This window comes from Heterocephalus glaber, unplaced genomic scaffold (assembly GCF_053883595.1).
Source record: "Heterocephalus glaber isolate CG9 unplaced genomic scaffold, H.glaber_assembly_v1.0 deba00000676, whole genome shotgun sequence".
Lineage (NCBI taxonomy): Eukaryota > Metazoa > Chordata > Mammalia > Rodentia > Bathyergidae > Heterocephalus > Heterocephalus glaber.
Genome location: NW_028258156.1, coordinates 9,550,073 through 9,575,394, shown reverse-complemented (window position 1 = coordinate 9,575,394; position 25,322 = coordinate 9,550,073). Strand labels below are relative to the sequence as shown.

Here is a 25,322-nt window from a genome sequence, read left to right as displayed (position 1 = left end):
GAGACAGGGCAGATGACATAAAAAATCTCTTCACAGAAGTGATGGCAGAAAACTTCCCAAGCAGGGGAAAAGAACTTGACATACAGATAAGTGAGGCATATAGGACTCCAGCTAGCCTTAATCAAAAAATGTCTACACATAGGCATATAATAGTTAGGATTCCAGAAATCCAACAGAAAAACCAAATTCTACAAGCAGTGAGAGAAAAGAAACAAATCACATACAAAGGAAATCCCATCAGAATCACAGCGGACTTCTCAGTGCAAACCCTCAAGGCAAGAAGAGCTTGGAGTGATGTATTCCAAGCCCTAAAGGAAAACAGCCTCCTACCCAGATTGATGTACCCTGCAAAACTATCTTTCAAAATGGATGGAGAAATAAGATACTTTCATGATAAAGAGCACCTCAGGAACTTCATGAATACCAAACCAGCACTCCAAAAAATTTTAGACAATACCCTAGGAAAAGACAATGAGGATCACAACCCCAGGAAACCCAGCAGAATGAATCCATTGGGCGTAACAAATTAAACGCAAAAGGGGAGAATCCAACAAAAAGAAAAAGTCATGACAAGGCTTTTAAAACTTTTGATTTCATCTCCCTAATGAGTGTATAATTCAATCTTATTATTGTACTGATTAGTATTCTTCTGATTCTAGCATTGCACACCATTCTTTGTGCTATACTGGCTATTTATCATCTTCTTATGTCTACATTTTAATTGGGTTGTCTATTAATGAGCTCTAAGAATTCTTTATATATTCTGTTCATAGGTTATATGCATTGTAAATATGGTCTGTTTAAGGACTACTTTTCATTTTAATGATGTCATTTAAAGTTCTAGATTTTGATGGAATTTCATTTATCAATTTTTTTTCTTTTATACATCATGTCTTTTGTATCCTAGGTAGTTCTTGCCTACCCTGAATTCATAAATATTTTCCCTTATAATTTCTTCTTAAAGTTTTATACTTTTAGGCCTTCATATTTAGGTTCATAGATCCTTTCAAGTTATTTTCATGTATGGAAAAAAAGGGTTGAGGTTAATTTTTTGTATACGGATACCAGGTGTTCTAGTGCCATTTGCTGAAAACACTATCTCTTCCTCGGCTCTTGAATTGAGTTTATATTCTATAAAATGCTAATGTTAAATAATCTTTCAAAAAATCAGTGGACCATATATGTGTGGTTCTATTTCTAGATTCTCTGTTTTATTCAAATAATCTATATGTCTTTCCTTACACCAACACTGCCTTGATTATTGTAGCTTTAGAAGAAGTCTTAAAATTAGGTACTAAATGTCTTCCAACACTGTTTTGTTTTTTTAACTTTTCTAGGTCCTTTGTACTCCTACATAACTTTTAAATTTCAGTATCCAATTCTTCATTTATAGCAAGTATACACAGACCTGAATTTTTATATATACCTTGTGTTTTCTAATCCTGCTAAATTCAAGTACAAGTTCTAGGGGCTCCTAGAGATTTCTTAGTATTTTCTCTGTAGATGATCATTTCATCTACATATAAAGATTTTGCTTCTGCCATGCCAATCCTATCCTAGTTATGTCATTTTATTGCCAGACTATTTTGGTGGGGACTAGGTTTCAAAGTTTAATGGACAGATAAAGAGTAAGCATATCTGCCCTTGTTCCCCACCTTAAGGAGAAAACATTGTATCTTCTCCATTCATATAAGGCATTCTCGCTGGAAGTATGGAGTACATGTCTTTAATCTGTTGAGAAGGTTCTGTTCTACTTCTAATCTCCTGATAGCTTTTACCACGAACAGCTGTAGAATTTAGTCCAATACTTTTTCTCCAACTAGTGACAGGATCATATGGCTTTTTCCTTTCCTCTGTTAAAATGATGACTTGTGGGGGTGGATCTTCCAATGCTGAACCAGCACTGCCATCCCTGTAACAAAACCACTTTCTACATACTGCCAGATCTGACTTCTAATAGTTTGTTTTGTTAAACAAATTTCTATCTATGTTCATACTTTTTTCTATTATCTTTATCCAGTTTTAGGATTAGCACAATGTTGAGTTCCTAAAATGAGGGGAGAAGTGTTCCTTCTTTTTTCTGCTTTAATTGTTTGATAATAATTTATCAGTTAAAATGTTTATGAGCCTGCTGTTGTCATAGAGGTAGGTTTTCAAGCTAGGAATATACTTTCTTTAATAGGTGCTATTCAAATTTTATATTTCCTCCAGATTTAGTTTCATTAATTTGTCTTCCATGTTACTTCTTAGAAGTTGTCAAATTTATTTCCAAAAAGATTTTTGCAATATGCTTTCTATATCCTTTTACATTCTGTAAAATCTGTGGTAATGTCTCCTAGATCTTAATATTGTAATTTTAAAAATGTATAACTGATATTGTGTAACAGGAAGAAAAGGTCTAAAAGACCAGGGGAATTGGGAGGGGTAGGGGAAGGGAAAAAAGGGAAAGGAAAAAATATGAGAAGAGGAAAAAAATGGAAACAAGATCTTTGCAAATAGAGAAGGGTGGAGGGGGTGAAGGGAGAGCAAGGGGGAAGGGGAAAAAAAATAAAAACCAAGAGACTCATGTAGTGGTACAAGATCCCAACGATGAATGTAACTGTATTTTATACCTAAAATGTACCAATAAAGTTAATGGGGAAAAAATAAAAAATTAAAATTAAAAAAAAAGAAATTTCTGTAGTTTCTTTTGCAATGATTTCTAGTTTCAGTGCACTATGATCTGATAGGATACATGGAATGATTTTGATTCTTGAGAGCTTGTTTGGAGGTTCTAGCGGGGGAGCACAGCTACTCATATACCTTTGACTGAGGAAACTGTCCTCCTCTACCGGGGATGTTTGTCCTCTTAGAGTATGGAGCTTAGGGAGGGACACACATGGAGCAGTGAAGGAGAAAGGGAACACCCATCTAGACAGCTAGATCAGCCAAATCAACTCTGGTGATCCATGGGGTGAGAGATGTTGCAGCCAGTTTGCCCTCACAACCGATTTTGATTCTTTGTGTTTATTTAAGCAGGCTTTATGGACTAGTATGTGGTCTATTTTAGAGAAAGTTCTGTGGGCTGCTGAGAATGTGTATTCTGTTGTAGTAGCATAGAATACTCTGTAATATCTACTAGGTTTATTTTTTTAAGGTGTGTTCCAACTCTGACATTTCTTTGTTAACTTTTTGTTTAGTTGACCTGTCTGTAAAAGTGGGGTATTGAGGTACCCCGCTATGATTATGTTGGCATTTATTTGATCTTTTATGTCCAGCAGCATTTGTTTCATGAAGTGGTATCTCAGTCTTTAGGGTATATATATATATATATGTGTGTGTGTGTGTGTATATATATATATATGTGTGTGTGTGTGTGTGTATATATGTGTGTGTGTGTATATATATATATGTGTGTGTATATATATATGTGTGTGTGTATATATATATGTGTGTGTGTGTGTGTGTATATATATATATATATATATATTCCCAATTGTTGGCTGTTCTTGTTGAATTGTTCCCTTAATTAATATGTAGTCACCTTCCTTGTCTCTTCTTACCAGTTTTGGGTTGAAGTTTACTTTGAGAATAAAATTGCTACCCCAAATTGCTTTCAGGGTCCTGGTGCATGGAACATTTTTCTCTGTCCTGTGAATTTTAGCCTATAAATTTATTTATGTACTAGATGAGTTTCTTGAATGAAGACTGTTAGATTCTCTTTTTGATCCAGTCTGCCAGTCTGTGTCTTTTAATTGGTGAGTTGAAGCCATTTACATTGAGAGTTACTATTGAAAGGTATTGATTTATTCCTCTTATGGTTGTTGTTGACATCTTAATTTTTCCTTTTTTTTTTTGTACTGGGGATTAAACTCAGGACCTTGCACTTGTAAGGCAGTCGTAGTGCCACTGAGCTAAATACCTGGCCCTAATTTTTCCTTTTTTGTTTAACTACTCACCTTGTTTCATATTTTCATTCCATCTAATGTTTGGTAGTGTTGGCACCACTGACTCTGTCTAGAATATTCTTGAGTACTTTTTGGAGTGCTGGTTTGGTACTCATGTATCTTGTAAGATGTTCTTTGTTGTGGAATATCCTATTTCTCCATTAATTTTAAGAGGCAGTTTTGCAGGACATATTAGTCTGGGTTGAAAGTTGTTACATTTTAGGGCTTGAACCTGTTCACTCCAAGCTCTCTTTGCCTTTAAACTTTGTACTGAGAAATCTGTTGTAATTCTAATGTGTTACCTTTATACGTAATTTTTTTTTTTACTTACTTTCATATTTCTCCCACACACACACACTACCGGGAATCAAACTCAGGACCTTGCACTTGCCAGGCAGGCATGGTGCCACTGAGCTAAATCCTCACCCCCTCATATTTCTTATAATGCAGGTGTAATGGTGATTATTATTTCAGCTTCCATATGCCCAAAAAAGTCTTTATTTCACCTTCAATTTTGAAATGTATTTCCACTGTGTACAGAATTGAGGTTGACAGGGGTTTTTTTCTCAGTGATTAAAGATACTGCTCTATGTTCTTCTTCATTGCATTCTGTTCAAGGATGTATCTGTAGTTTTCCATACCTTTTTCCTCTGTACATGTTTCTTTTTTCATTTAGCTATTTTTAAGGAGTTTTTCTTCTTAATTGCTGATTTTGAAATTGTGATGGACCTTTGTACAGTTTCTAACTTATTACTCATGTTTGGAGATCACTGCTAATCTTAGATTCATGGGCTTACACTTTTTGCTAAGTTTGGAAATTCCATTGCTTATTATTGAAGTATTTTTTGTCACTCTAGTCTCTCTCTTCACCTTAAAGAACTCCAACTACACATCTACTAAGTTGCTTGAAATTCTACCACAGCTCAAAAATGATATAATTCTTTTTTCTGCATTTTTTTTGAAGTTTGTATTGCTATATCTTCAAACCCTTTATCTTTTTTAACCTCAATATCTAATCTACTCTTTATACTATCTCATGTATTTTTTATCTCAGACATAATATTTTTCATTTCTAGAATTTTGATATGGCTCTTTTTTATATGTTTTTATCTCTTGATTTTTTTAATATATGGTATATATTAGTAACTCAATTGACAAGTAAAATTTGTATAACTTTATGGTATATAAATAATATTTTGATATATGTATACATTTTAGAATGATAATCAGACTATTTAATATGTGAATTACTTCATATACTTATTTTTGCTGTGAAAGCATTTAAAATTGACTCTCCTAACAATTTTCTAGTATACAGTATAGTAAATATAGTCGCCATGATATACAGAAGATCCCTTGAACTTATGCCTCCTGTCTAAGTGAAACTTTAAGCTCTTTAACCAGTATCTTTTTCAATCTTATCAAATTTCAGCCTCTAGCCGGGGATTTAGCTCAGTGGTTTCACCGCCTGCTGAGCAAGCGCAAGGACCCGAGTTCAATCGCCGATACAAAAAAAAAAATTTTAGCCTCTGCTAACCACTGTTTTACTGTTTATATGACTTTGACTTTTTTAGACTCTACATATAGGTAGAATGACACAGCATTTCTAACTTTTTGTTAGCCCTGGGTTGGTTTCAATTGATTAATTTTTATCCTCATTATGTATTCTATTTTGGTACTTTTTTAGCATACTTAGTAATCTTTAACTGGATGCCACACCATGTGAATTTAAAATTTCAGTGCAGATTATTTTTGTATTTCTGTAAAATTTCTGGAGATTTGTTCTGGATGCATTTTAAGTGAACTAGGAACAGTTTGCTCCACTTTGGGTCTTCATTTTGAGACTTAGTAGACAGGACTGAAGCCTCCTCCCAATGCATGACCATCTACATACTCTACCCACGGACCATGAATCAAAATTTTCCAGTGCAGCTGGTGTGAACAGACATTATGTTCAGTCTCCACATGTATGCACTACTCAGCCAAATACTCAAGGAAGACCCTCTTCAGATATCTTGATTGATCTTTCTGTGCACTTCCCTCCTCTCTGGTATTGTATGGGACAAACTCTATCTGACTTGGACTTCTCAGATGCTCAGCTTCATCTACTCAACTCAGGGAATCTGTTGGGCTCTGGTTCAGTTCACCTTCCCTATACTGCCATCTGGAAAATCTTTCAAGAAAGTAAGGTGAGGCAATCATAGAGCTCACCTTACATGTTTGCCATCTCTGCCCTTGGTTATCTATGCCCAATGTGTTGAAAACCACTGGTTTGTGTATTTTGTCTATTTTTTGTTTGTTTAAAATGAGAGAATAAATTCCTGTTACTCCATATTGGCCAGAAGCAGAAATCCTACCAAATACATGGTTCTGTTTCTTCAATTGTATACTGTTTCCTTCCACTTTCTTATGCCATCCATTTCTCTATATGTACTGTAATTTTCTTATCAAAGTTATATTCCCCAACTAAGTTTTGGTAGCTAGTAAAAATTGGTATACTCTCTTAGAGAAGCAAATTGAAAATATCTATCAAGAATGTAGCCAGGGATTTAGCTCAGTGCTTCTGCCACCTGCCTCGAAAGCGTAAGGTCCTGAGTTCAATCCCTGCTACCAAAAAAAAAAAAAAAAGAATGTAAATATATACTTAAATACATAATTTCATTTAGGGCTATAACATTAAGAAGTAAAAGATGTGTACAGGACTGGGAATTTAGCTCTGTGGTTCCACCACCTGCTTTGCAAACGCAAGGTCCCAAGTTTGATCCCCGGTACCAAAAAAAATGTGTACAAAGGTTTTTCACAAAGTTGTTTTAATAGTGAAAAATTTGAAGCAATTTAAATATTCATTGAAGAATATTTGATGGTCAAAAGAATAGCTTGCAGTACAATGTAAGGGATAAAAGTAAAATACAAAACTGCATGCACACAGTAATCCCAATTTGATGTGTGTGAGTATTCCTGTCTAGAAGAATGCAAATTTTAACACTGTTTAAACTTTTTCCAATTATCATGATTTTAAGATCAGAACAAAAGATATATTTTATTTTATTTTTGTTTTATTTGAGTCAGGGTATCATTATGTATTCAGGCTAGCCTTGAACTTACTCTGTAGCCAAGGCTGGCCTCAAACTCAGGGTAATCCTTCTACCTCAGCCTTCTAAGTAGTGGAATTACAAGAGTGTGTCACTATAACTAGCTAAAATATATATTTTAAAATGTAGTCCTTTATAACTGTGCTTCTAGATTAAGAAATGGGGATCCTCATTTTTTTCATTCTAGCAGGAAAAAAACTTAACATTTTAGTTTCTTACCTAAGTATCGTGTATCCCACTTAAAGACAATTCATAAAACATACATTTCCTTTAAACAATTATGAAGACAATTTTATTTATTTGAAGAATTTTTAGAATTTCTTTTATCTTACTTTGAACTATAATGTTTGCAGGTCCTTTTCTATCTTGATATTGCTTCTTCAGACTTTTATTTAGTGATACCACTTTATGAAGTACAAAAAAGAAAATACAAAATATATCCAAAGTATGCAGTTTAATGAATATCCTTAATCTTTCTGTTCAACCCTACGATGATATAGTGACTAACAGTGGTGGCCCTCTAGCAGTGTGAGACAGTGGGCAGGGCCTAGGTTTAGATTCAGATATTTTGAGTTGGGCATCCATGTTCTGCTGCAGCCCAGTGTGGGGGAACAGAGTCAGAGTAAGATGAAGATGGTGTTCATGCAGGGGACAGCATGAACAGGTTTAGGGTCAGGATTATGTAGCTAAAATATAGCATTTTCTTCTTTTTTACTCTATGTGAAACAGAATATGCAAAACCTTCATAAATAATGCATATACAGAACTCAAACCATCTTTTCTAAGCACTTACATTTCAAGTACATGTCTATTATGCATGTAGGTAAAGCTAGAGTTTTCATTCATATTAATTTACTTTCTCATAAAATTCCCAATAAATATAACCACAACTTTATAAATAGTAAACACTGAAAAATGCCTAACTAATGACTGGCTTCACTTTCTTATGTTAGTTTTGTTTCTTTTTTTTTTTAACCATGAGTCTTCTATTTTTAAACATCAGTTTTTATCTTCAAGGGTTTGTAAGTTAGGATGGAAGAGGTATGTGTGTGTGTGTGTGTGTGTGTGTGTGTGTGTGTGTGTGTGTACTGTATAGATATCATTAAAGACAAAAAGAAATCCTGGAACTTCAACATTTAATACACTTAATTTGGATTGGAATATAAAGTCCTGCAGAGCTGTTCAAAAAGAGCTCTCAGAGAGACAGCCTTTAAGTAGATTATACTTTAAGACATATCTTCCTTTAAGTATATTATACTTTAATTTCAGATTGTTTCTATTATGCTTCTATGTAGTTTCCTATCCTATGGTGTTCTACCAAAGTATACACCAGTTCATGTGGACATCTCAATATTGGACAAAGGGCAGAAACATGAACCATGACTCCTTAGGTGAGGGCATTTTAACAATATACATCGCATTCAATAAATATAAATTCAAAGTATAGATTAAGTATAAACCTTTTTAAGAAGCCTACCTTGTTTTCCACAAACTATAAGAGGAAGCCCTGTAGATTTAAGTTAACTGAATTTTTTTCCTAAAATATTTCTGATTATAGGCAACAAGTTCAAGGGTTGGTGTCTTAACACAAAATGCAACTAACATGGGACTGCCAGTAATCATCTCCCTTATATACGGATGGGAGATGACACTCTTGATTCTGATCATTGCTCCAGTCCTTGCTCTAACAGGAATGATTGAAACTGCAGCAGTGACTGGATTTGCCAACAAGGATGAACAGGAACTCAAGCGTGCCGGAAAGGTAAATGAAGGCTGCTATTAGCATCATATTTTAAAAGAAAAACAATCAGAGCTCTGTCTTTATTATATCTTAACCTCATTACTTAGGACTCTGAAGAGTGGTAACACATATAAAGAGCAGTCAGCATGGGGTAGACTAACTATAGCAATAAGGTCCATTTTTCAGACTACAAGACCTGAGTCAAACTGGCTGGGTTAGAATCCACAATCTATCACTAACAAATGTGTGATATGAGCATGTTGTGTCAAAGTCTGTGGACTTGTGTTTTTTCATCTGTAAAGTGGGAATAATAACAGAGACTTACAGATTTGTGTATTACACAGATGAGCATTATTATATACAAAACTGTGCCTGGAGACAGTAAGCACTTAATATCAGCCCTTATTACCATTACCTGTCATGGGGGAGTTTTCTAGCACCTTGATTCCCCTAATTGTTAATAATTCTCTAATTGTTAATAATTACATTTTCCTGAGCCACTCTTCTAGGTATTTTATTTTTCATACCAAACATGAAACATAATAGTTACTGAATTCAAGGCAATGCACTGATATTAATAGTACCTAAAGTAAGGTTTTAGAGACAAGGGCCACTTGAATGCTGATCAAGATGAACAATTTATGTAATTATTTGGAAAATCTGTTGGCATATTTAAGCTTCTCAGGATCAACCATGCTCATACAAATAACCATTAAATTGAAGATTTAAGGATACTTTATTGTAATACCTGTGAATTGAGATAGATGTTATTTAACCCAACCACTCTCCCAAGTAGGAATCCTTTGTACATCAGTGTCAGTTACTCTTCCATGTTCTGCCCATTCTTTCCCTCCAGTGGCAGGGAGTACATTATTTTCCCAGGCTACCTATATTTGGATAGTAGTTAGTCATAGATTTTTGTTTGTATGCTTCTTGTTGTTGTTCCTGGTTTCTTCTATCTCACTCTTGACTCTTGTCAGCTTTCGACTTGGAGAGGTCCAAAACCTGCTTTCTCTTGAACATACATCCCAGGTCTTTAAGCTGCTCATTTCATGAGATGGTTACAAAGATTTTTACCACATTGGTGGTCATCTTATGAGATATGAAAATGATTTTAATATCACTTACGGTCTGTGTCATTTTAACTGAATCACAGCTGGAACATTCATAAATCTGAATGTTCATGAGTAAGGATGTCAAGCACATATTCAGTGTATTCTGGTTTGCCTGACCCATGGCACTACCCATGGCACTAGATAAAAACCTTTAGAATGTCTGCATGTGATGTATAGACTCAACTGTTAAACAAAAATTTCCCTTGGAGACAGTGAATAGTTATTTAGCCTCCTTGTATGATTAAAATTCGTGATAATTTGCCCAATTTCTAAATTAATGAGATATTACTTAGATTTTATTCATCCTATTTGTGTGTGTGTGTCATGAGCTTTAGTTCCATGTGTGACTTTGACTATTCCAGTGATGGAAAACCTTTTAGAGACAAGTGCCCAAACTGCAACCCAAACCTAATGTATTTATTGCAAAGTGCCAACACTGCAATTAAACCTGAACACTGAGGTTTTAGTTTAGAAAAAACCACACATTAACATTTTTTGTCTTAAAAAAAATAATAACACGCATGCCATAGGCTTGCCACTACTGAATTCTTCCTTCTTATAATATTAGAATAATCTGACTTGTAATCAGTAATTTCTATCAAATAGGAAATCTAAGTCCTTTTCCTATAGTTTTTAATAAGTTAACTTATCAAGGATCAATTTAGAATACAGAGCCATAAAATAAATTGGCCCTTCTTTAGTTGCATCTGTAGATTTGCATAAATCATCAAATGTTTTTATTTTTCAGACTTAAAATGACTTTGTTAGTTTTTTACAACTATAGTATTTTCTAAGATTTTATAATGATATTCCTTTCAAAATTATGAAAAATAATCAGGAAGATTTTTTTTGTTGCTGCTCATTTCTTTTTTATTTTTCCTCAAACAAGTCTTAAGGTTTTTGTCTATTTTCCTTGCATACTACAGAATATGTTAAAAATGAAGAATTCTTTAGTTCATTTTGAAATTAATGAGAACTTAAAACAACTTAACATCAAAATTGAGAGCAGAATCCAGGTGTCCTAACCACAATCCAGAAATCTAATTCTCTGCTGCAAGCCAAGTTGTTTTCAGTTAATGTGAGGTATCTGTGTGGGGTCCTATCTCCCATAGTCCACAGCAACAGTCCGTAACTAAACATAAAAATGAGAAGTTTGTCTTTCAAGCCTACCTGTGTTCTCATGTCCAAAAAGTTATTCTAAGCCAAATCATCCTCCATCTTGAATTCTATGTAATTATACATTCTTTTTAAAAACTATATAAATATGGAGAAGCATTAATCATATTTGAATCAAATATCTTTTGAAGTTCACAGACATCAAAATGAGAAATGGTTTTATCTTATAAACAATTTTATAGGTACATCACGTAATTTATTGGAATGTTCCTGAGTGCTTTTTTGTTACTATTTGCATTTCTCTGCTAGAATAAAATAATTATTTACTCATTGCTCTCTACTATCATTTACTTAAATTGGTTCATAATTTATAGAAAGTTCCTTTGCATATAAACATAATGCTCACTAATATTTGATTTCCCTACCTGTGGAATCAATTTAAATTGAAATTCAGTAAAAACCTGAAGGGGACCAAACAGTACACTAAGTCTTTTCAAAATATATTTTCCTAAAGCTTATTATCCTGAAAATAATTTTCATATCTTATTGGGGGGTAAAGAAAGATAAGATACTTGCCAGAAAAACTTAGTGACTAGACATGCTAACTCTGTCTCTTCTATGAGTGACTGGTTCACTGCCAATAAAAGTTTAAACATTACTAATTTTATTTCTATATTTTATTTTATAAGATAGCAACTGAAGCTGTGGAGAATATACATACTATAGTGTCACTAACAAGAGAAAAAGTCTTCGAGCAGATGTATGAAGAGACTCTCTAGAATCAGCACAGGTGACTATGAGCGCATCCTGACTCCACTGACCCACACTGTCTGGACAGCCAGTGCTCCTCAAGGACTGCAGTGGTTTGCTGGTTAACCCACTGGCTTCCCTAAGATGGGATATCATAATTTCTCATGTGACTCCACCAAGAGGAAACAGAGACAAATCAAGGGGAACCACAACTAGAATACACATTTTAGTTCTTCCATGTTACTACAGAGTCCACCAAAAAAACACATACACATTTCAGCAGTTTGCCACACTAATAAATGTCTGAAAGCTAATGACCACTACTTTGCGCACCTCTTATAATTGTCAAGGCCAAAGGTAACTTGTATTAATCTCATGATATCTCAGTAAGTTTAGTATTAAAATGTTTGTATAAGTTTTTCTTTTCCTCATGAATACATTTTTTGGCGTACTCTGTATTCACTCTGTCTTACTAACTGTACATGTTTTTCTTTGTTTTCTGAAATAAGACTGAGGAAACAATATATTCAAGAAAGAAAGATTGCCTATTCTTTTGCATTAAAATCTCTAGGATATTTTACATTTTAAAACAAATATATACACAATAAATGTGCTATTAAACTAGTCCTCCTTATCACACTGACTCAATGGTGACCTTTGTATTACTTTGACAGAGAGATAGCTTTGTACTCTTTGCATTCATGCTTCTGGTCAGCATCACCCTTTAACTGCTACTGTTTATTCTATTAATGCAGGATTACAATAGGAAATTAGAGAGCATTTCTAAATGCCTCCAAACCAAATCTCTTTAACTGTCCTTTCATAGACTTTGTCCATTCACTGGAAAGTAAGCAAAACCAAATTTGTTACACTAAACTATACAGTATATATTTATAGAGAAAATCATTATATCATTATCTTCACTGTAATTCTCAGTAGTAAAAAGAAAATTACATTCTCTTTAATCCTTGAAAATATGTATCTACCAAATTTTAACACTTCAAAGACCTCTATATTCACTATTCTACATTTATTAAAGTGACTTTGCTATAATTCATGCCCCATTATTTGGCAAACTGTGCATTTCAGAAGTACCTTGAAGAAAGCACAGATCATTGGAAGCTGTTATGCATTCAGTCATGCCTTTGTATATTTCGCCTATGCAGCAGGATTTCAATTTGGAGCCTATTTAGTCCAAGCTGGATGGATGACACCGGAGGGCATGTTCGTGTAAGTTACAAACACCATGACTTTAAGTGGATCATGTACTGTCCATGTGGACCAGAAAGGTGATATTTATACAGGATCATCATTTAAACCACTTAGGTGGGAATGACATGCTTTGAAAATGTTTTCTGACAAATAATAATTGTATATATTATACAATATGATGTTTTGATATATGTTTACATTATGGAATGACTTAAGCTAATTTTTGTTCTCATTAAATATCTATAAGAACTATAGCATAGCTGATAAAGTACCAATACTAATATTATACAAATAAGCTGAGTTAAACTCCCAAATGAATCCCTCACTGTTTCTACTTACTATAATTTGGGGATACAGGAGCAAAAAGTGCTTTCTTGGTATTCATTCCCTAGGTAATCTGTGTGATTTTGTGGAATTCCCAGTATAGAGATGCCTTTTAAGTATGACTAACTTTAAGGTTGACTTCTTTGCTAAGCAAATACTCCAGAAAAAAATATACGTAAATGAGTGCTTCCTTTCTAAAAGTCACATTTGGAATTGATTATGAGTACCAAAGAAGCTACTTCTTCCCAAAGTATTGCATGGAGCTTATATTGCGGAAATCTGTTCACATAGTTATGACTTTTTTTTTTTTTTTACTTTAAAGAAACACCTAAATACAGCCAACTGAAATGGTAAAACTTAATTTTGAGGGGTGGGGATTTAGCTAGGTGGCGCCACACCTGCCTGGCAAGCGCAAGGTCCTTAGTTCAATTCCCAGTAGAAAAAAAATTTTAATTAATTTTGAGTGTTAATTCTGAGCTTCCTAAGTCAGAAAATTTGGTAATTTATATCATAAATGTCATTAGAAAATCCATACAGTAGTTTGACTTTAAAAAGTAAGGATTTTTTTAACAACCTATTAAAACATGCTCATCAAAGCAAGGGTCAGCCTCTTCTAAATAGCAATTGGAAGATGATACCTATTCTAAAAAAGCTTCCATTGGCAGAGTTCATTGGAAACTCCTTTCCCAGTGCTGCCTCCCAGGTCTCAGGAAGTTCCTTTTAATATCTTCATTGGTGCCATGTATTTGTATTGAGGAAATGTGTTCAATTTGAGGAAATGCCCAAAAGTCATTTGAAGCCAGATAATTTCAAGAAAACTTGATATAAATTTTAGCTTTTACTCAAATGAAAGTGTTTTTGTTCATTAAGCATGAACTGAGAAAGTTTCTTTGCTAGGTACTGAAGAAAACAATCCATACTTCACCAACCCAGTACTCCAGAATCTTACCTATGCGTTAAAATTTAGCAGTTTAGCAGGAAATGTCACCTAGTAGTTTCTTGAAAGCAGATTTCCTTGTTAAACAGGATATCTGTATTTAACATTTCAACAGAAAAATGCAGGTTCCTGGTTCTACTGTCCTCTTTACCTCTAAAAGAGTGTGGACTACTCCCCATGCCACAATTATAAGGTAACCTTGGGTTTCATTATGACCTATCAGTAAATCAGTCAGATTGCCAACAAATAAAATGTGGAATCTCACAATTTATTCAGTTCACAGGCCCCCATTAAAGTGGTCAGGAGCCCCCCTTGGTTCTAATATAATGTAGGCACTGCCAAACTTAAAAGTTAGTTGTATTCCAAAAGTTTGTTTGCAAACAATTGCTTCAAACACAAAACACATTTTTCTAAACTAACATGGCTTTGTAAATCTCCAAGGTGCCATTCTTTCAGTGTAACTGATCTTAGGTATTTAGAAGAAAACAAATTAAAGAGTCATGCTAATGTAGGCTGTCTGATTTTATAGACCCTAACAGAATTTTCATCTCTTTTTATTAACTTCTGTTAATACTCTTTCTTTGCTCTATAGTCACCTATAAAGGACTTCCCATGACTGGAAGTCCTCTTCTACTAATTTCTTATTTCTCTACTGTCCTTTACAGCAAAATTCCAAATGGGTGCCTGTTCCTGCCCTCATCATCTTCTGATCATTCCATCTCTTCTAATCTCACTCCAGTCAAGCTTATTTCCCACCACACCACTAGAAACACTCACAATCGAGGTCATCACTGACCTGCATCTCACCCACTCATATTCAGTTCTCAGTCTTCCAGTCTCTTACTTGACTTCTCAGTGGCATCTAACAGCTCCTTCCTGAAAGATTTCCTTCTCCAGACTTCTCTAGGATTTTCTCTTTTGTCATTGGCCCATCTCCTGCATTTCGTTTACTGGCTCTTGTTTTTCTGCCTGGTTTTATGTTGTTGAAGGACTTCAGAGTTCTCAGACCTTTCATCTATAAACTCTCATTGGTGATTTCATCCAGCCTTATAATTTCTGTATATTTTCAACCCTGACCCTGAACATCAGACTCTTACCTAACTACCTACTACACACATCCTTTTGGGTACCTAATAATATGTCAATGTGTCCAACACAGAATTCATCTCCTCAAAGGTTCTCTTCCCCCAAGACATCTAAACATGTGTCTTCTTAAATCTCCAGGGACTGTTCTTAACAGTACAGCCCCCTGTACAGTTGCTCATCGTGAAATCTATGAATTATCCCTGTTGCTCCTCTTGTCCTCATCCATCACACAGACTACCAAGTCCTGACAGCTGTAATTCCTAAATACTTCTTGCTCTTTCCACTCATGCCATGTTTGTCCATGTCCTACCTGGTTTGACTAGACCAATCCAACAGTCTTCCCACTGATGTCCCTAGGTTCCCTCCTGCTTCCCTAGAATCCACTCCACACAGCACACAGGTGAGCTGCTAAAGCACAATTCTAATTGTATTAATTTATTAAAAACATTACGGTAACTTCCTACTGCATTTTTGTTGTGGTGGTGGTGGTGGTGGTTACCAGGGATCAAACTCCAGTCCTTGTGCTTGCGAGGGCAGGCAGGCGAGGGAACCACTGAGCTAAATCCCCAGCCCCTATTGAAATTTTAATAAAGTGAAATTCCTTACCGCAATCTGAAAGCCCTTCAAGATGGGGCTTCTTCCTTTCTAGCTTTACCCACTACTATCCCCCTTGCAAACTATACATCAGCCCCACACTTGAGATTTATGTCTCTGGAACACTCCATCTCGAAGTCTTGGCACTTTCTTTTCCCTTGTACCTGGAATGATGATTTCCCAGAGTCTTTGTTGTGTTGTCTCTTTCTTACCATCTAGGCATCCATTCCTAAGTTTACTCATCAAAGGGACTTTCACTGATGACCTAAAAATGGTTCCTTTACCCCTCCTTCATCTTTCCCATTACTATGTCTTACTCCTACATGATACTATCTTTTGTTTTTGTACTTGTTTAGTTCATAGGCTGAGGACAGGTCTCAGCCTATTTTGTTCACAGATGTTTCCTAAAAGCCAAAAACAAAAGGCTGGCGTGGCACATTGAAGGAACACAATAAATACTCATTGAATGAATAACTGAATCAAAAATAAAGGGAGAGAGCTGGAGGCATAGCTCAGTGGTATAGTCCTTGCCTACCATTCATAAGACCCTGAATTCAAGCCTCAGCATGACCCAAAATAATTAATTAGTTAACTAAAGGGGGAAATTTGGAATAGTGCCTAATTAGGCAGTCCAGTTATTCCTAGAAACATGCCTCCAGAGTCAGCTTCACATGATTTCTTTTTCCCTGTTATCTATAGCCATCCTACTGTCCAATAACACCCTAGAACTTCTTGCTCCAAACTGTAATTCCCCACTGATGAGTATCTTCCCATTTCCTCTCCCCTCCCCCAAAATATTCACTCTGCTCTCCGGGAACCAGGTTGGTTTCAAAAGCATTGTTGGTGCATTGTTCAGAAAGAAACAGAAATCTACATAGAGAATAGTCTGTCCCTAAAGTCTCTCCCTGGGGCCAGGCTAGGCCCATATGCCTCATCTACGGTTAGCAGCTCTGGGCATAGTCACCATGGATAGGAGAGACCCAGGCTCCTGTGTCACACCTGTGGCCACCAATAACACCAAAGTGTGTCATACCCTGAGCCCACAGCTCACTAAACCAGAACAACATGGGTTAGAACCCAGGCTCACACTCTGATGGGCTGTATATTGCTGAGGGGGACTCATGGCATAAGAATCAGCCACACACATGATGCTAGCTGAAATAGAAGCCCCACAGACTAGGGTTGTGTGTCCTCCCCTTGGCTCAGGCCTGGGATGGGGGCTATTAGAATCTGCCCAGTGTTAGGTTTCAACAGCCCAGCACTTAGTTCCAGGGCAAAGTCATGTACTTACTACCCTGTCCTACCCACAGCAAGTGGGGTCTTGTACCATGCTATGCTGCCCGAGGTTGGGGCAGTATTGGTGATGACAGTCTCTTGCCACCTGGGCTGATGCTAAGCCAGATTGTGCCTGAGTCTCATGACCTGAAGGACCTGCACAGTTTTAGCTTCACTGGGCCCTCACCACAGCTGGTGGTCATGTGGGCCGAAACACAGTCCACCCCACAAAGTGTAAGCCTCTGCCTGGTGCTAGGGTAGGTTCTAGAGCCCCATTTGTGAGTATTCACCTGGCTAAAGCCATACCGCTCAAGGTCAGAGCAGTGAAGGAGACAGTCCCTTGGCCAGCAAGGCTGGTGCTAAACTGACTTAGTCATCCTTCAGTCTCACAGCAACAGGGGCCTGCATGGTCTCTGGAGAAGAGCAGGTGCACCTTCAAGACTGGAAATGATGCAGCCAAAACAAGTCTGTCACTCTGCTGCTCACAGCCAGTCTAGAGGCTCTATCTATGAGCTCTATCCTGGCCTGTGTATGCCCCTTCTGTTCCTACTGGGTGCTGAATCTCCCTGCAGCAGCCCTGGAAGCCTCTGAGATCAAGCCCTGTGCCAGCTTCTGGGTCCTGCTTCCTAGAGGGTTGATCTGGGGTTCTGCAGCTGCCTCCCTAATGCAGCTCCAGATACTCATTCAACTGGTGTAGGGGTCATGGAGCTGTGCCAGGCACTGAGTTTCACCACAGCAGGCCTGGTACTGGCTTTCAAGACTAGGCCTGGACTTCCTTTTTTCTCCATCACCCAACCTGAAGGCATCTCTCTCCTCCTGGCCTGCTTGCAGTCAGGGAGGGGTGATTTGGGCAACTCTTCCCTTCTTGCCTTCTTCAAGGAATCTTTTTTGGTTTGGATTTGTTATACTAAAAGCAGGCCCCATGGTCTCTCAGCTGAATTTCTAGCTGATGTGAAAGTAGCCTGGTGCATGTACAGCTGTTCAACTTGGGCTGTCTGTAGAGAGACATCACCACATGACCTTATTCAGCCACCATCTTGCCAGTGACTCCCTCAGGATGTTTCCAGAAAGGGGCCTCCCAAGATTGCCAATGGGTCTATTATTTACCATAATCTCGACAACAGCAAGCCCTGAGTACATTTTTATTCACTATTAAAGACTCATCATGTATTACTTACTTACTCCTCTGAACTACCCTGTGAAATATTCCCATGTTACAAATAGAAATCATTAAACCTCAAAGAGGTCACTTGCTCAAATTCACATAACTAACAAGGAGCAAAGCATAAAATTTACTTTCATGACTCTGCATACCAAAGGCTTTGTTTAATAAGCATTTATTAAAATCCTGTAGATATTTTTCATAGAATATTTCTGAAAAGTCACTTTTTAAATAATTCTTGCTTAGTTTTCCATTTAAATATCTAGGGCTAGACTGATTCTTAACACAAATGGAACAGGTAATTTGCTTTACATCATTTTATGGCCCTATATTGTAAGAGAATCAAAGGGCTTCAATACAACCCCCCCCCCACTGGCCTACTACCTTTACTGAATTTTTTAAATTAAATTTATTTCAATGGGTCATCTTTTAGAGACATGAGCATTTTAGTTGTCACGTCACCATCACATGCAGGACCATTAACATAAGAGTAATGATTAATGATAACATCACCTTGGTATTTCCCAGTGCCCCGAGGGAAGGGAGAAACAGGAAGCTATCTGAGCGGGTTTTTATCTGAGTGTCATTCAGATTACAGCCACGCCGGTAGCACACACCTGTAATCCCACCACTCTGAGTGGCAAAGGCAGGAATATTGCAGATTTGAGCCCAGCCTGGGTGATTTAGCAATTTAGCAACACCCTGTCTCAAAGTAAAAAAAATTAAAAATTAAAAAGGTCTCAGTATTTAGCTCAGTGCCAAGGCCCTTGATTCAATATCTAGAAACATACACACACACAAAAGAATTACAGAGTAAGCATGTCTATGCTATTATAATATGGACAAAAAGAGATTCTCTGGGGAAAAAAAGGAAAAAAAGGAAAAGGGTGCAGCACTGTCTTCAACATCAAACCTCCAGTCTTCTCAGAAACCCAGTGTGACCCCTACTGTCAAAAGTATGCCTTTGAGTGGGCTGGAGATTTAGCTCAGTGGTTCTGCCACCTGCCTTGAAAGTACAAGGTCCCAAGTTCCATCCCTGGTACCAAAAAAATGTATGCCTTTGAGATATATCAAAGTATACCTGGCCAAATGGCTGCCAGAATATAGGATGACACAGAGGTACTTTTCTAATCAACTGTCTGAATGGAAGAGATTTACAAAAAGAAAAAAAAAAAAAACTCACCAGGCATGGTAGTGCACACCTGTGACTCGATGGCTGAGGCAGAAGTTTGAGGCCAGCCTGGGCTACAAGTGAGTTTAAGGCCAGCCTGAACTACACAGAGAGACCCTATCGCAAAAGACAAAAAACAAAAAAATTAAAAATTAAAAACCCAGCTCCCTCTCACTGGAATCCTAGTAGGATTCAACTTAGTTCTTTTTAGGTAAAAAGCACTTTGAGTTATTCTCTAACAAATGGTTTCCCATATCTACTCTGATTTATATCTAGTCTGATTTATAAGTCTAGTATAGGGCCAGGAATCTGCTTATTATTGCAGATATTTCTCTGAACTGATCATTTAAAATTAAGTGATAACATTTTCTCCTGTCTCATTTTGTATCAGTGCTGTTAGGCTAGTTTCTGCTTGCTTTTGCTATTTTGACTTGCTTTTTGCAGTATAGTCCAGAAACTACTTGTGCCCAGGAGAAGTTTCTCCATATCCCACTTCAGGGCCATCCTCCATCTCCCTGAATTACTTTCTTCTTTGCTGTACATATTGGGAAAGAAGCTAAGTACAACAGATAGATAAGAGAGAATCAAAACATTATGGTACCCTACAGTAATAATAAAAGCCACAGCTTTGAAAAACTGACTGAGAAACAGAGCCAGGCAGCCTACATGTTTGTGCCCTGGTCTTCCTGAAATCTAAGTGCAGTTATTGACAGGAATTCATATCAGACTTTCAATATTAAATGTGATTATTGGGCAAAAGAGCATCATATGTGGATTTTTAATGAATTTTAATAGTTGATAATTTGAAATAATAAGGGATGCAAAGAAGCACAGTAGGCTTCCACCATCATCTTTACTCTTGGCAGCAGCATGGAAGAATTGTGCGTATCATTGTTATTATTAGAAAAGCACCCTTAGCTAGCCAAAGCAAACAAGAAAGGTTTCTTCTCCTGTTCATTGCCATGACAGCCACCCAACTGCTGCCTGGCTCCTCCTGAGATCATCAGGAAGAGAGGAGGATGAGGTCTGGACATTTATGCCTAACGCTTAAAATTATTTTCAGGGTGGAAAATTCTACAGCAGGTAGATATTTTGGCACAGCTCAAATAAGAGGAAGAAGCTATTTTCTCAGTTGTTGACTTCAGAAAAGTTTTACCCCTGTGCATTTAGAATCCAGATCTCCAGACTCATAATCTAACTATTTTCCCCCTTCACTTGCTGACCCTGGAATCAGACTGAGACTTAAATCTCATCCAGTCTGATTTTACTTTGCATAAAAAACAATTTTTTTAAAACTGTGTACAAACTCAATAGCCACTTTTGGTGTTTATAGCTGGATACCACGTATTTTGAATGGAATTTTGAGCTTTAAACAATTTACGTACATGTTAGTAGTAAAAATGTCTTAATGACACAGATCTATAATCATTTCAGCATCAGACATCCCTGTAAACTAGTTGTTTTTATATATTATACTATATTTGATCTTTGTAAAACCAACAAGAGTCAGGATCTAAGGTCTAAGTCCCTGAAGAGATGACAGTGTTCACCCTTTGACAGATTCTTCAGAGAGATTCAGAAGGAGCCCAGCAGTGTTTACCTTGCTGGGATCCAGAAGAGTGAACAAGTAGCTGGTCTCCCCTGGTCCTCTGATTGCCTAGTATCTTAAGTATTGCTAGTGAAATGTGTCCATTTTTAGCTGGATTATACTTTTACCTGATTGTGGTATACATTGCTTTTTCAATTTTAGTACAATATTTTCATGTCTAAAGTGAAACAAAATATTTACCCATGGTTACATGATACTTTGAATATTCTGTATGCTCCCAAACATCATGCCTACTTACCATTTTATAATGAACATGTGAAACTGAGATCATGATCTATAACAAACCTACAAGATCAAAGCTTTTCTTCCATCCTTTGCTACAGTGTATTTTAATGAGATTTTGTTTTGGAATCTTAAGAAAGTACAATCCCTATGCTTTGCTTTCTAAATAATGTATATCAGGTGGATAATCAATCATTTAGCAGTTATCTGTTCTAACTACATTATCTGCAAAAAAGAAGAGGAAGAGGAAGAGGAGGAGGAGGAGGAAGGAGAAGAAGAAGAGGAGGAGGAGGAAGGGGAAAGGGAGGAGGAGGAGGAAGAGGAAGAGGAAGAAGAAGAAAGAAAAAACCCACTTATCTATTGTATCAATTCAGATCTTACTACTGGAGATACATTCTTCCTATTATCAACTGAATTCTCTGTAAAATCTCCAAGAAAGCAAACCTTGCATTAAGGTGGCTGTGAAGTTTTATACTTACTAGCTGGAGTCTTTAATCTGTGTCTCTAATCAGAAGAGAAATTCCTAAGATTACCCAAGCTCCAAAGGTTAGTTTGATATACAGAGCACCCATGAGTGGGACTATCTGGCCTAAAACGTTAGATTCCCATACCTACTTTTTCCTTTACTTTTAAAACTTTACTGTTTTTAAATGGACCTACAATTCAAATGTTTTACCTTTCGATAGAGTTTTTACTGCAATTGCTTATAGAGCTATGGCCATTGGAGAAACACTTGTTTTGGCACCTGAGTAATCCAAGGCCAAATCTGGGGCTGCACATCTGTTTGCTTTGTTGGAAAAGAAACCAACTATAGACAGCCAGAGTCAAAAAGGGAAAAATCCAGTAAGTACAACTATGATTTTAAGTGTCCACTTATCAAATGAAGAAATTATTTGTTAACTCTGCAAAAGATAGTTCTACTAACACAAGGAGTTAAAATTTTGTATCGAAGAATTTTATGACTACAAAGAAGGAAGAAGGTCTCGTCTTAATCAGACTTTCACCCCTATATTAAAAATATATGCTTTTATTAGCCTGATGCCATGAGAGTATTCTTTTTGGGGGGAGGGGGTACCAGGGATCGAACTTGGGTCCTTGAGCTTGCGAGGCAGGCACCAGAACCACTGAGCTAAATCCCCGGCCCCCATGAGCGTATTCTTAAACAAATAATTTACTCGAATACTGGAATGTATTCAGACAGCAACGGTTTTAGTCTTGGGTGGAGATCTGTATTAGATTTTAGTCATTTTTTTCCTCTGATAATATATGCAAGTAAATAATGTGGTATTGCCTTATACACTGTTTTTCATAACAAATACTTCTACAAACATAAGAGGAAAAATGGGAACTTTATTTATGAAGTTGATATATACACAAATTTAGCCACAAACTCTAAGAGACTGTATTAAATGGGAAATAAGGATTTAAATAATTTCAAAATAAGCTTCTCAATAATAGTCTTACACAACATATATATTCAATTTTGAGACCTTTCTGAATATTTTAAATTTAAAAATAGGAACAGCCATTGATTGTATATTTAAATTTTTTTCATTTGTAACTATTTCCCTAGAATTTTAATAGATTTTTATACATTACAGTTTAAACAAAACAGTATCAAATATCTGCATAATTATTAAAAGGAGTGCCCATTGTTATGACAGAAATAAAAAGATCTTGAAATTTTCAAAACTAAATGCTCAAGATATAGCACAATCAAAATAAGATTTCATACTTGTCTTTTGGAAAGTATAAGATGAAAGAAGTATTTTTTAATCTTAGGATTTGTATGTATAATATTACTAAAATTTCTAAAATTATAATAGAGAAACTGTGTATCTCTCACAGATATGTGTCCGTATAGAACTATATGCAGGGATATAGAAATATTTCATATAAAGACTATAAAATTAACATATTTAATCTATTTTTATATGCTAATATTTTTCTGCAATTCCTCTGCTTTTAAAAATTAAAGTCCACCACCTGCCTCAAAAGCAGAAGGACCTGAGTTCGATCCCTGGTACCAAAAAAAAAAAAATTAAAATCTGCTAGAACAAAATTAGCCAAAACTATACACACTGAAGCTGAGTGGTAGGCATATAGAAATCCATTATATTTTTCTCTCACTTCTGGTATGATTGAAATTCTCCATAGTAAACACAATTAAAAATAGTAAAATTAAATTTTAAAAGTATTAGTCTAGAAGTTTCTTAAGACTATCTTTCCATGCCTTTACCAAAGGCAACCGAGCATATGTAGAAACAATTGCACCCTCTGTTTTAAAGGTTAAAAGTACTTATATTGTGGCATACATCAATTTAGATATTTTCTTCTACTTCTACAAGATATGATCAGAAAATACGGTGAATGTTTAATTTTGTTAAATGTACTGCAGTAAAAGATACATCACTTAATCCCCTTCAAAATACTTCCTTTTACTTCAAACTGACGTATCCTATCTGAAGCAGTTCTGGAAGACCTCTTTCATACATTTACTTTTCAATGTCATTTTGACTTTGGGGAAGAGCTAGAAGCCGCCACATGTGTCAAATCCAGTGAATGAAGTGGATGAGAACCCACCATAATGTTTTTATTTTACAAAAATTGTCTTTTGAAATGATTCAGGACATTGAGGCAGCCATGGAAAGGCATTCATGTAAGAGGACTTCCAAAACTGCTCAAGAAAGTGGCAAGAACAATGGCATAAGTGAGTTCAAAGAAAGAGGGAGTATTGTGAGGAAGATTAATGGCAATGTGTCTTTTACACTAATTAATCTTTTTATTTTTAATTTAAACATTCACCGTAATGTTTATTATACCTCATATAACTTTTACTCATATCCTAATATTCCTTTCTTTGACAACAGAATCATATCATCAAAACTTGGTACCTTTAGGCTGGGTTCAAAAAGTGCTAAATGTGACTAAATCTGACATAAGGAATCTGTCTGGAAGTCCATCTATCAGTACTACCAGCTACCCATCACACCCAACACACATACATATCCATCTACCCCTTCTTAGTTTACATCTACCCTAACAACAAAAGTTAAAATGCAATTGGAAGGGGCTGGGGATTTAGCTCAGAGGCACTGCAACTGCCTCACAAGTGCAAGGTCCTGAGTTCAATCCCCAGTACCAAAAAAAAAAATGCAATTGGAGGGACACAGAGCAGTGGTAGAGCATGTGTGTAGCACACATGAGGCCCTGGGTTCAATCCTCAGCAACACACAAAGAAAGACAATTGGGAGAAAACATGAAGTTCAAAAGAACCCAAAAGCTTATAGGCCAAAAATGTAAAGGAAAAGTTAAACATTACTTAGTGATAGTTCTGGAAATTCTTTTGAAAATATTTTTGGTGTATATTAATATTAGTTCACATACAAATCATCACTCACTAAAGATATTGAAACACAGAAAGAAACCTAAACTAAGCAAGTGTTACTGCCAAATAATGATCAATGGAAACTAAACATTAAGCAGAATTCAAAACATAATGTACATTAACTGTAAAATATGGTCCAGCTTACAGAATACACTTTATGAGGACATGAGCTCCTCTGAATTAACCAATAAAGTTCTGTAAAGCACAAACCAAATTAAAAAGAAAAAACATGTATTTATCCAGAGCAGCTGGTCACACAGATAATCTATAGAATGGACTGTGTCTGCATAGCCAAGCCAAAGGACGCTTATGTTTCTAGGAGAAATACAGTAGTGAAGGTACCAAGAAATACAGATATAAAATGTAAGCAATGTGACAGAAACTAGTATTCTGCCAGCAGCTCTAAAGAGATGAAATATAAAACTGAAAATTAAGGGCCAGGGATTCAGTGGTGCTGGCGCATGCCTTGAGAGCACAAGGTCCTGAGTTAAATCCCCGGTACCAAAAAAAAAAAAGAAAATTAAAATTATTGTGAGAATATGCACAGTTTTCAAAAGGCACCTAGCCAAGATGCTCCCATGTGTTACACCAGCCTAAGTCAC

At 36.2% G+C, this 25,322-nt stretch overlaps 1 protein-coding gene across 1 annotated transcript in view; it reads left to right on the top strand.

Annotated features, from left to right (window-relative positions):
- Nucleotides 1-25,322, top strand: part of Abcb5 (ATP binding cassette subfamily B member 5) — a 120,876-nt gene that overhangs the window by 88,927 nt on the left and 6,627 nt on the right. The window contains 4 exon segments of the mRNA XM_087206560.1: nt 8,577-8,780; nt 11,680-11,780; nt 12,830-12,970; nt 22,019-22,175. Of these exon segments, the coding sequence (XP_087062686.1) occupies nt 8,577-8,780; nt 11,680-11,780; nt 12,830-12,970; nt 22,019-22,175 (603 nt within the window).